This window comes from Entelurus aequoreus, linkage group LG01 (assembly GCF_033978785.1).
Source record: "Entelurus aequoreus isolate RoL-2023_Sb linkage group LG01, RoL_Eaeq_v1.1, whole genome shotgun sequence".
Lineage (NCBI taxonomy): Eukaryota > Metazoa > Chordata > Actinopteri > Syngnathiformes > Syngnathidae > Entelurus > Entelurus aequoreus.
Window position 1 is genome coordinate 43,216,682 of NC_084731.1, and position 13,889 is coordinate 43,230,570.

Below are 13,889 nucleotides of genomic sequence, written 5' to 3' on the forward strand. Positions count from 1 at the left end.
GCTGCACGAAAGCTTGTGTCTGCAATTGTAAATAATTTAGTTTTTAAGTTCTGTGTTTGTTGTAGAATCTACTTATACATTAGCCTATTGTTAAAATAATGAAAAAATCATCATTAAATATATTTGTATTATTGTATTGTTACATTAATAGCTGTTGTATTATTATAGGATGGCTTGTTAAACATTTCATAGGATTTTCAGAGGGAGGAAAAACCAAGACATCTAATATAAAATGTAAAATGAATAAATACATAAAAAGAAAAAGAAAAAAAATGGTTAAAAGCCATCGTCCCTGGGAGCATTTAGTTTCGTCCCATGCATTTTTTTTACCGTCCCCGGGACGACGGGACTGCGTTAATCTCAAGCCATGGAAGTTACATTTTATTGTTTGCATTATTTGTTTCAGCATTGCACTTTGAAGATGGTCCCTCAGCTCTTTGACAGCTTTGGCTCTTTTTCAGATCAGCAGACGGACTCTAAGTCTTTCTTATTTACAGTATATATAAACGTTTCTCATTTCTATTCAGACTTCCATATATATTTGATTTCCTTAACAGCTTGCCATATATATATAAATGTATTATATATAAACCAAATTATCCCGATCCAGATATTACTTTAATTCAAGTAATTAAGTAATATTTCCAGGGCTTGAATTTACAACCATTTTAGTCACATATGTGCCCAAAATGTAAACTGTGCAACTTCAAAATATTTGGGAACAAACAATTATTGTATTGTGAGCTAAAGTGGTGGCATTAGCCTCTATGTTGTGAATGAATAACATAGGCTAATGCCATGACTTTCATTGTGTTTCAGTGTATCTTGAAGGATCATGCAAGTCATTGTTTCTTGTTGATGCTGTAAACAAAATGTCACTGTGCAAACCCATGTTTGTTGTTGTACTGAACACAGATTGAAAATAAACAGACTGAAATAATAATAATAACAATGAATAACTTCTAAGTCTTTGTTAGCCGTTTGTGAAGTTTTGTGCTCGTGCGCTACGTTCGCTCGCATCCTGTGCATCTCCTGCATGGGGGCTAAGCCCCCCTGTCCTTAAAAGCTAGTGACGCCCCTGGGAAAAATCATAGTTGTTATTAATTCAACACAATTTGTATTACTATTGTTCTTTCAGTTTGCAGTGCTGGTTACTTGATTTTTCTAATTAAATGATTAAAAGCAGCTTGCCTGCAGTTACTTACACAACCACACTAATAATAACCAAAGCACTCCCTCATTAGTTTATCTATAGAATATAATGGATAATATTGGCGATTATGGATGTGCGTCTCGATCCTGTGGTATCGATATATCGATACTCACACGCTACTCATTTGGCATCACTTTTCTGAAAAAAGTATCGATATAAACCAAAAAACGGCGTGTGGGGGGTGCAAGCATCACTTTCAGATGTTTTTGATGACTTACTTAACTTACTATGTGCTGGGACACCCCTGTACCTGGCAGAGTATAGAGCTGGCCCAGTCACGTGACAGGAGACAGCGAATGAGCGTCGTCAACGTGCAACACACACACAGCCAGCCGACAGCGATGCAGCCAGGCACAGTGTAGTCCAATTGTTGACTTAAAACAGGCATTGGTTTTTTTTTAAGTAATGTTTACTGAATATTTTTGTTTAAATGATTATCCTAAATTCAAATAATTTCCACACAGGGGAATTTACTGTTAGTTGAAAATTGCTTGCGTATTTAAAACAAGATTCTTCATCTTTGCATTACAGTTGTATTTTTTTCCAAGAAAATCTTGAATATATGATTGAATGTGATTTTGGTTTTAATCTGTAACATGATTTCTTACATTTCGAAAACATTATCTATTTCATATTTCATTAATTGCTAATTATATCACAAATTTTAAAAAATAACTGCAGCTTCTTGCAATTCGGATTTGACTGTTAATTGGAAATCCCTAATATTTAATTATTATTATATATAATATATAGTTATTATTATATATAATATTTAATTTATTTTTCATATTTATGTTATTTATTTTAATTTTACTTTTATTATATAATGACCATAATAAATGTGGTATAAATGGTCTGTATTTGTCTTGTGATTTGTCTTAAATAATAACAATAGTAATAATATTTTTGACTGACAAAAAATTGCCAATAAGAAATTATTGGTATCGGTATCGGTATCGATGAAAATGCAAGAAAAAGTATCGGTATCGTATCGAATCCTAAAAGTGTGGTATCGCCCATCCCTAATGGCGATGTCCTGGCTGGTCCACCTCTTATGTTGTTGTGTCACTGACGAATTTTAAATCTGTTACGTCATAGCCACGTGCTGCCGAGAGAATTATTCATGAATGACGTAAGCAACTGGCTTTGCACACGCAAAATGATTCCAGCCAATCAGTCGCGAGACATCCTTCTTTTTGTTAAGAAGCTCACACTCTTATTTATTGCCCATAAATGCGTTGTTTTTTTTTTTAATCGCATTTAAAAAAAGGAAATAAATAACACTGCACACCAGTAGGGGGAGCCCGTGAGAGAGACAAAGTCCATGTGTTCCTTATTGTTGCTTTAAATGCCTTTTATCATATACTAGCCTATTGTTTTCTTCTGCACAGGCAACATTTGAACATTATTAATACAAGTCGTATATGTGTAAAGAAAATTAATATGCTTTATATAAAACGCTCTTTAACTAAAATTATATTTCCTTAAAGCTCAAAGGTCATTATTATCCATCCATCCATCCATTTTCTACCGCTTGTCCCTTTCGAGGTTGCGGGGGGTGCTGGAGCCTATCTCAGCTGCATTCGGGCGGAAGGCGGGGTACACCCTGGACAAGTCGCCACCTCATCGCAGGGCCATTATTAGTCATCCATTAATTTTAAAATGTATCGTTCAACAGAAAAATATGAAATAAAGCAGAAGATAGTAAATTGATAAAGCATATTATTATTGTTTCTCAAATGTTTCACACTGTCGAGAAGAACATACGAAATAGTGTAGTTCTTTTTTGGATCTAGGTAAAAAATGACAAAAATATTTTTTTAAATAAACCAGTTCTTGAAAAGACCCAGGTGCTCCACGGTTTAGAGCCGTGCACGTCAGCGACATGTTGCCATTGTTTAATCCGCCCCAAGTAGTTCAAGTACCTCGGAGTCTTGTTCACGAGTGGGGGAACAGTGGATCGTGAGATCGGCAGGCGGATCGAGGCATCTGCAGACATGTGGACCCTGTATCAAGCCGTTGTGGTGAAGAAGGAGCTGAGCCAGAAGGCAAAGTTCTCAATTTTCCGGTTGATCTACGTTCCCATCCTCACTTATGGTCATGAGCTTTGGGTTCTGACCGAAAGAACAAGATCACGGGTTGAGGAGGTCACAAGGAAGACCTAGGATACGTTGGGGGCACTATGTCCCCCAGCTGGCCTGGGAACGCCTCAGGATCCCAGGAAGGTCTGGACTCAGTGGCAGGGGAGAGGTAAGTCTGGGCTTCTCTGCTTAGGCTGCTGTCTCCGCGACCCGACCTCCAAGTAAGCTTCATCAGTCCTTGCTCATAGACTTATATTGGTCAGCTCTAGTCTAGCGGCTGGTGCCCAACCCCAAATATTTATACTCCAACCAGAAGGCTGTGCCTGGGCAAGGATTGTTTGGCCCTATCGTAATGAGAAAAACAACTGTTTTGATGCAAAAGAGCAATCCGAACAGTCAAAGCCAAAGACAGTCATTGAAGTGTAAATTCCCCTCATTAACATTGAGGTATCGTTTGGCAGAACAATCGCTGTGGATCGACCACTATCGGCCCGAAATAGTTGGTATCGCCCACGTTCCAGTCAGTTGTAAAGAAATGGCACAAAGGAGACCAGAATGTTTCTAAGTCTTGTTAATTGTTGGAGGCTAAATTGCAGAGTCTTTTAGGGATGGTTGAAAGGACAGTGTTGTATGTGGGAAATAGGTGATGTCGCAGACTCCCACCTCTGTTAAGGGATGTTTTTTCAACCAATCCGTTCTCGCTGTCCAGAATCTGTACATTTTTGTTCTCAAAGGAGTGCAGCTTTCAGCATCCTCTTACAGCGACATACATGTTTGTTGTTTTTACAGTGCCTTACTGTAAATTGGAGAACGCTAACACTATTATTTTTAAATTACAATTCTGGGCTCTGAGCTGCAAGTTTTCTTATCATAAAATCTATTCTTTTTTTTTACAGCCAATTACTGTAAATGGAATAAATGGAATAAATGAAATAAATACCATTGTTTATTTCCGATATTTCCTAGTTTTTTACAGTGAACTCCCCCGTTTTTGTTTTTATAGTGCCTTACTAAAAATGAAAAAACAAAACACTATCATTAATATTTTTACAATATTTTCTTATAAAATCTACTGCCTTTTTGGATTTGTTTTTACAGTGCATTACAGTAAATGGAAAAACATTACCATTGTTCTTTTTCCGGTAAAATTTTGTCGACTGAGCTGCCAGTTTTCTTACCATTTTCTTTACCATTTTTTTGTTTTGTTTTTTTACAGTGCCTAACTGCAAATTGAAAAACTGTAACATTGTTATTTTTGCATTACAATTCTGGCGACTGCGCTGCAAGTTTTTAACAGGAAATTCTAAGGTCTTTGTTTATACAGTGCATACCTGTAAATGGAAAAATGGCACCAGTTTTATTTTTACGGAGAATATTTTAATTATTTTTTATTATTTTAAAAAAAAAATACAGAAAATAATCTACTGACTTTAATACTATGTTCAACATGTTAATTTGATATCATTGATATTTCACTAATTGTGTTACATTTCTAGTTCTACGGTTATCATCACATTTTGAGGCTCTCTGACGGTAAGCATGATGATTAAGTTTAGTTAGATTTTTGAGGCCTTGAACGTTCGATGGAAGACCGTCTCACTTTAAGTTGATAGTTGATGGACGGGAACGCGGTCCCGAGGGAACCTAATGTCTTACTAGAACACGCCACCGCCAGACAGACCAGGTTTTATCCGGTGCTGCGATTTACGTCAAAAACACGACAATGCTGCGCTAACGACATTAATGGACAACCAAAGCTATCGATGTGTAACTGCATGGCGGCGGCCTTCATATATGCCGCTCTGCTGAGGTCAGCATCCACTGCGCTGCAGCACAAACATGGAGGGAGCATCAAATAAGGTAGGATGAATTATTCTTGGGGAAATATGATTTGATATTGAGTGCTTACTTTCATGATATTATGAGTACATATTTCTATGTAGAGTAGTTCCCTTGTTTATAACAGTTAATTGGTCGCAAATATTTTCATATTTAGAGCATTAAAAAACTATGTACGAGCTTCTAAATAGAATAGAATAGAATAGGCTTTTATTGTCATTGCAGATTAAAAACAACGACATTGTAGAATTTTTACTATAATTACAGCCCTCTAGACATGAAATAAGACTACTATAGTCGCCTTTACACTTGGTTTACGCAATATAGAAATACTAATAAGACATAAATAAGACATTAGTTTTTTAACACAACCACAAAGCTGCGAAAATACTGCCACTTCCTGTGATGATGTGGATGATAATGTGCAATACATTACAGTGCCTTAGATTTGATGAGTTCATTTTTACGCTTGAAAAAGCCTAATTCGGGCCAAATATACATACAATCTGCTAAAATGTGAATCTTTTTGATTAATAACAGGCCATAGTCCAGAGCTGGGCAAATATTTTGACTCGGGGGCCATATTGAGAGAAAAAATATGTCTGGGGGGCCAATGTGTACGTGTGTATAAATGATACACATTTAGCTGTAAAAGTCTGCTGTACAGTATGTGTGTCCGGGTCCCTTTTTTCAGGAACATTAATACCAAAAGTCACAACGTCCGATAGAATTCGGAAAAAGTTATGACAGACCACATCAAAAAGGCGGAATTAAATTTTACAGTTTTTTACTGAATGGGACACACAAAATGTACATTAAAATAAAGAAAGTGGGATTTACAATATTACCTATGAACAATAAAACACTGAATATTAACAACATATGAATGTCGCTCCTCTTTTACTTCTCAGACCAGCTCCTTGATAGTTGTGTATATTTTACAATCAAGCAAAACACAACAAAAATGTAAAAAAAAACCAGCAACATATGAATGAAATGTGTAATAAACACCTACAATATGATATATTATCACTTTTATGCAGACATTTGCTGTAAAAATTAGCTTCTGCATCTGTTCCTGACACATGTGTTTCGGGCTGGCTGCTCTGAAAACAAACCCCGCCCACTCTGCTTTGTTCCTCATCTGAGCTGCTGTGACGTAGATTACCGTAATATATTACTCAAAAGCACAGATTCCGACCATTGAAATACTTTCTGGCGTTCAAGACTTACGGTCATTTGAAAACAGCACTGCACACCATAATGCCAGTGACAGTTTTGATGTTCAAGGTCTAAAAATATTATGTAGAACGTCCGGTGGGCCGGATTGAAAATCATAATGCGCCGCATGTGGCCTGTGGGCCGTATTTTGCCCAGCTCTGCCATAGTCAAATGCAAAACAGCACGGAACTGTGATATGATTTTTTTGTATGAATATATGTTAAAAAAAAACACGATAACTCGAAGCGCAAAGTGGCGAGAGACGCCTATTAATGCACAAGTGGTGTGAATCTTACAAAAATTAATCGTGCGCTGTGCTTATTGCTTCCGCGATCATACGACATTTTACCGCAAACATATTCCTAGCCTTTTCCTGCTCAATCACTGATAAGAATATGATGGTAAATGTTATTTTTTCTCAGTGCCCCCTGTGGGGGCATTAGTGCAAAAATGCTGGGTTGTAAGCAAGTCAGTTTATATTAGGTTGAATTAGTTTTTTTGCAGTAGAATAATAAATAATTGAGCATATTAGAAAATGTTTCTGTTCAAAACATGCATCAAATTAAATTCCAGCTGGAGGAAAAAAAGTATGAAAATTGTTTCACATAAAAAAACATGTCCAAAAAAAATCTAATGGGGGGAGGGCGTCAAATAAAATTCTGCTTAGTAAATAAACTATAATAAAAATATTTAAAAACAGTTTACAAAAACTGTTGCTTTGGCTGCTGACGTGTCAGTAAGCGAGGACATGGCATAAAATATTTTAAAAAATGGGTTCTTGACTATTTTGAAGCAATTCAGAATCATACTCAACAAGAATCACAATTTGTGTTTGAATCAATTTTTTTTCCAGGGGTCTTTAAATGCACGTTATCTTATCTTTTTTTAGTCAAATTAATCTACATTTTAAAAAAAATCACCATTGAAATCTTATTTCTTTCTTGATATGTGACAACATACACTTTTGCACTTTGTTGATCACCAGTAGCTGCTAACTAGCATCATAACTCCTGTGCCGTCTGCTAACTCGCTAACAATCCTTGACACATGCACTGGTGTGTGTGAGAGAGTGACAAGAAGAAAAGCACTGACTCGTTTCACATGTGCGAACCTCGATGACTCATCTTTTCCAATACGTTTTATCAGCTTATACTCCTTCACCTCAAAATGCTATTAATACTAATAAAATACCTGAATACGAAAACATTGGTCTCTTGGCACTTTGCCTTTTGAAGTTGGCGGCTTTATTCAAACGCGGATTCGATTGTATTATTCTGCGTAATTTTGGCCTAAATTTAGCATTTGTAACCATAAACACGGCTCAATGTACCGTAATACTACAATAGTATTGGCAACTACATGAGACCAAACCAAACAGAGTTCAGTATCGTGGCCACTGATTGGCTCAGCCTCAGGCAGCATCCAGTCCCACCTTAACAAGTATGAATGACTACGTGAGTGTTGTTTCATGGTTACAGTACAACATATTCAATTAATAATTAATAATTCAGATTTCACGGGACTTTGTTTATCACTGTCAGGCCCGGAACCAATTTGCAGCAATAAACGAGGGCTTACTGTTATGGTTTTGTACATCTGCAATCAAACATAATAAAACATTATCATGTTATTGTTGGATGTGGTGCAAGTGTGCCTCGTGTTGTGGACACCAGTAAGCTTGTTGATGTTGGTAAAAAAAAACAAAAGACTTGAGTAACAAGAGAAGAACAAGCAGAAGTTGTAATAATTAAGCACACATCAGTGGAGCATGACAGTACAGTGCAAGAAGTGTGGAAGTGTGATTATGTGTAATAGCTAACTCAAAGACTGTTGTGTGTGTGTGTGTGTGTGTGTGTGTGTGTGTGTGTGTGTGTGTGTGTGTGTGTGTGTGTGTGTGTGTGTGTGTGTGTGTGTGTGTGTGTGTGTGTGTGTGTGTGTACGTGTGTGTGCGTGTGTGTGTGTGTGTGTGTGTGTGTGCTTTATTGTCGCACCAGCTACAATACTGGAGACTTTATCTTCTAGCCGTGGTTCTGGGGATTGGTGGCTCCTTTCAGTATGGCATTCAAGTGTCGGCCATTGCTGCTCCAGCAGAGGTAAGAATGTGGTGCTTTAGTTGCAGAAAAAGAATGTATGCAGAAAGGTACGATGATCCAGGATAAATGTGAACCATCAATGTTGACTTACATTGACTATATTGTGTGAATACAATTTTGTGTTTACATCCACTCTTGAATTTCATTTGAATGGCTGGACTCACATATTCCTTCATTTCTCAAACTGTGGTATAAGTACACAGGTCTATATTAGCTATAATAGCCTACTATCAAAATGACTTTAAAAGTTGTATATAAGTCTTATCATGAAGGCAACACATGACGTAAGTGTCTATATTAGTTATATTAGCCTACTATCAAATGACTTTAAAAGTCTTGTATAAGTGTTATAATGAAGACAACACATGACGTAAGTGTCTATATTGGTTATATTAGCCTACTATCAAAAGGACTCTAAAAGTTTTATATAAATCTTTAAATGAAGGCAACACATTATGTAAGTATCTATATTAGCTATAATAGCCTACTATCAACATGATTGTGTCGCAGGCTGAAACAAATCTTCATTGACAGAAATGTTTAAATTTAATATTTATTCTACACATTTTTACAACATTGGAAAACATTAGTAAAACGTCTCAGAAGGTGAGATAACTCCTGGAAATTACTGTCTTGGAATGGCCAAAGGTATAGATGTGTGTGTCCAAGTTAAAGGAAACGGCAGGCTGTCTTCTTTTAATAGATTTATTACAATCTTTGGCAAGCTAGGTAATGTTTGCTGTGGTCTGGAACAACATGGCACACAAACAACTATCAGAAATGCAGCCAATATTACATACAAATAATGTGTCATGAGACATGCAAAATTAAATTATATACAAAGAGGATAAAAATAAAGGATATTAAATGAGCTCAAATATACCTACAAATGAGGCATAATGATGCAATATGTACAGACAGCTAGCCTAAATAGCATGTTAGCATCGATTAGCTTACAGTCATGCACTGACCAAATATGCCTGATTAGCACTTCAACAAGTCAATAACATCAACAAAGCTCACCTTTGGGCATTCACGCACAGCATACAACTTTTGGTGGACAAAATGAGACAAAGAAGGAGTGGAATATTTTACATGTAAACAAACTATTGCGTCACAGTCCACACTGTGGTGAGTTCAAGAATGGGCAAAATTAGTAGGACAAAACGATGTTCACCGAATAATGTCATCAGTGAAGCATACATACAAACATATTAAACAGTGGGCTTTCTAACGATTGGGAAGGTTTGTGTCATGTATTCTCAAACAAAAAATATACTAAAACAAAAATATTATTTTTTTGCCCCCCATCTTTTTCTATTTTCAATCTCTTTTTAAAAATGCTCCAGGGAGCCACTTGGAGGGCGCTAAAGAGTCACGTACGCCAAAGACTCACTTGAATAATGCAAAGGGTTTTATTTTCTTACATTCATACACAATGTTACTGTTCAAACTGTGTGTATTGTTACAGTGGCCAAAATATTAAATATAATAGTTAAATAAAACCTCTGACTTGTTTTTAATCAATATTTACGCTACTGTATTTTAACGTGGGTCATTATGGTGAGTCCTTAGTTGACTTTGCATCCGGTCTCCAAGATGAGCAGTCGCATTTTCTTTCGCTCCCACTGTGGAATCCAAACAAAGGCTCGTATGATTCCACACGTCCTCCTTTTTCTATTGTGGATCACGGATTTGTATTTTAAACCACCACAGATATTATACCCTCTTGAAAATGAGAGTCGGGAACGCGAAAAAGGCGATCACTCTGATTTGTACCTCCTCAGTAATTCTTCAGCAAAGCACTTTGGTTTCAGAGGTAACGTGATTACCTCGTGTCTGACAGCGGATCGAAACAGAAGAAACAAGCCCCTGACTGGAAGGACAGACCGAAGATCAACAATTCTACTAATATTTCTACTCTCAGGAGACACTGAACTAAACCCTGGACCAGTAACCACCCGGTTAATGTTGTCCCGCCTGGCGAAGCCTAGCAATGCTGTTGCTAACGACGCCAAGGAAGCTAACTTAGCTACGGGACCTCGTCGGAGCTATGCTAAAAACATTAGCTCTCCACCTACGCCAGCCCTTACTTGCTCATCACAACCCGAGCTCACCTGCGTTCCAGCGGTCGGCGGCTCGACGGAGGACTTCACCCCGATCATCGATGCGGTCGGCAGCCCGGAGGTGGATGAGGACGGCCCAGACATCGGTGAGGACAGCGGCTCGGCGGCGGACAGCGGGGTGGCTGTCGACAACAACACCCCGGTCTCCAGTAGAGACGGCAGAGCGGAGGTCCTCGCAGCCTCTCCCCGGTCCCTGATGATCAGAACCGTGGTACCTGGACCCCCCGCGGCCTACACAGGATTCAGGGGTTTCTTTGTCCATCCCTGGTCTTTGTTCTCAGCCTCAAAGCCCGCGAAAACAACCCCCATCCCCGCCCCCCCTACCTGGCCCCCCCTCTCCTACTCCGCCCCTCACCAAAGCCCGCGAAAACAACCCCCACCCCCACCCGCGCCTCCCCTACCTGGCCCCCCCTCTCTAACTCCGCCCCTCCCCCATCACCTGGCTGATGAACAATGGGCCTCTCTCCCCCTCCCCCAAGCCTCTCCATCCAAACAGTGAACTGGACTGCTCTTCAACTTCAATAACAACCAACATGGCCATCCCTCCTTTTTCCGGACATTACCACTCCACAGCGGACTCTGATGCTCTTTTTGGTTCCAGTGAACTACACATCATCCACCTTAATGTGAACAGTCTCTCTGGAACCAAACTCGACCAAATCAGAGAAATGTTCCACAACAAAAAGGTAAAAATCCTGTGTTTCTCTGAAACCGAATTAGATCAAAGTGTTTTTGACTCAGAGATAGAGATAGAAAACTTCTCGGTTATCAGAAAGGACAGGAATAAACATGGTGGGAGTGTTTGTATGTATATTCACCCAGATATAAAATACATAACTCGCACTGATCTCAACCACAATGCCCTTGAATCTGTGTGGGCGGAAATCAAATTTAAAAACGCTAAGCCGGTACTGATAGGGAATGTGTACAGACCCCCTAATCCGAGTGATTTCTATGGTGCTCTCGAGGAGTGCTTAGCTGGGGTAGACAACGTGGAGAAAATTATAACTGCAGGTCTGAACAAAGATATTCAACGCTGAGATGCGCCTGTCTTCAGATCTTACAGCAAGATTTTTAATCTGCACGGTCTTTCCCAGCTAATAACACTACCCACAAGGGTGTGTGATTCCACCCAATCAACCATAGATTTCATTCTCACATCAGACCAGCCTAAAATAAAAAATAGTGGGGTCATGATCTGTGGTCTTAGCGACCACTATCTAACCTTCTGCACCCGCAAAATAGCTAAACCTGTCAAAACGTGGACCTTGCGGTGTTGTGTTTTCCCAGAATGCAAAGGAAAGTTGGCGCGGGCAAGGCGTGAAGGTAAGGACATGTTTATTTTTACACTAACAAAAAGAACAAACGAAAAGCGTGCACAAGGCGGAAGTACAAAAACTTGGCTAATGAAACAAAAACTTGCACAAAGGCAAAAACTATAAACATGGAATATACAACACTTATTGTGGCATGAAAAAACGTGCAGGGAACAATGGCTTGGAATGAAAGGTAGCAGAGGTAGTCAGGATAATGTCACCAGGCTGATCAACAGAAAAAGACAGTCTTAAATAACAGTGACATGATTAGTGACAGGTGCCCGAGTGCAAAACGTGAGACAGGTGCGTGACATGAGGACAGGTGAAAACTAATGGGTTGTCATGGAAACAAAACAAACAAGAGTGCACAAAGGGTCCAAAAACCAAACCGAACATAACCAAAACAAAACCTGATCACACAGACATGACAAAACCCAAAGCCAACGGCCACATAACAGCCCAATCCAGATCCCTTAAAACATACTCCAGTGATAATTTCAACCGAAAATTAGAGTGGGACTGGTCCCCTGTGCTCACGAGCAACCTGGTCAATGATGCTTGGGATCGCCCCAAAACAGCGTTCCTAGCTATACTAAATGATATGGATCCGGTGAGAACAGTCAGGATCAAAGCCTGCTCTGAACCATGGATGAATCCGGACCTATTAGCTGCCATAAAAGACAGAGACAGAAAATACTCCGAATACCAAAAGTGTAAAACCGAAGTAGATAAACAACCCAATAATAACCTCAAATCACTCCTTTCAACACTCAAAAAGCAATGCAATAAATTAAGAAATAAGTCAACCAACCTGACTAAATCCTTTAAAAAAAATTACATCAACGACAAAATAGAGGAAAACACAAATAAGCCATGTGAGCTCTGGAAAATCCTCAACAACCAGCTTCCTGGCTGCAGCCAGAAACTTAAAACCAGACTCACCAACATCAACATCAAGGAGGGTGATTCCCTCATTACAGACAAAATGGAGATAGTAAGCAGACTTAACACCTTTTTCATCAGCATAGCCACAACTCTAGTCAACAAGCTGTCCCACCACTCTGGTCGCTTTGGTGTAGAACACATTAAAGCCTTCTACAGAAAGCTAGGAGTATCCAACAACGATTTCAAATTAGAAATGGTCTCAGCTGACGAGGTGCTTAAAAAATTGAGCGCGCTCCACCCAAACAAGGCCATCGGCCTTGACAATATCCCCTCCAGATTCCTCAGGGACTCTGCCACCACCATTGCCCCAATCATGACACACATAATAAACCTCTCAATTACACAAGGCCAAGTACCAAAAGATTTCAAGATGGCAAGAGTAACTCCCCTTTTTAAAAAAGGAAGCAAATTAGAACCTGGCAACTACCGACCTGTTTCTATTCTCAGTTCCATTTCGAAAGTAATGGAAAAAATAGTTTATGAACAGGTCGATAGTTACCTTGCCACTAATAAACTCATGTACAAATTCCAATCCGGCTACAGAATTAACCACTCCACTGACACGCCTTCTCTATCTGACCGACCACTTCAAACATGAGGTGGACGCGGGCAAATACTGCGGCATGGTCATGCTGGACCTTCAGGAGGCCTTTGACACCGTTAACCACGCTACACTGTTGGATAAGCTCAGAGCAATCGGATTTGATAAAACCTCATCGAGCTGGATGCAATCTTACTTGGAGGGGAGGAAACAGGTGGTAGAGGTGAACGGCACCGTGTCCCCCCCCCCCCTCTCAGTAAGCTGTGGAGTCCCCCAAGGTAGTATATTAGGGCCCTTACTGTTCCTAATATACATAAACGACATGTCATCAGCATGCGACTGTGAATTGTTCCTGTTTGCGGATGACTCGGCCCTGCTGGTATCCGGCAAGGACAAGTCACAGGTGGAGAAAATCCTCAGTGCTGAACTTTGTAGAATTTGCACCTGGCTCTCTGACAACAAGCTATCCATACACTTGGGTAAAACAGAATCCATCCTATTTGGGTCCCACATC

At 39.3% G+C, this 13,889-nt stretch overlaps 1 protein-coding gene across 1 annotated transcript in view; it reads left to right on the forward strand.

Annotated features, from left to right (window-relative positions):
* Positions 1-3,395: 3,395 nt before the first annotated feature.
* LOC133661897 (solute carrier family 2, facilitated glucose transporter member 11-like) overlaps positions 3,396-13,889 on the forward strand; it is a 43,197-nt gene continuing 32,703 nt past the window's right edge. The window contains exons 1-2 of the mRNA XM_062065836.1: positions 3,396-3,463; positions 8,336-8,447. Coding sequence (XP_061921820.1) covers positions 3,396-3,463; positions 8,336-8,447 — 180 coding nt within the window. The remainder of the gene's footprint in view (positions 3,464-8,335; positions 8,448-13,889) is intronic.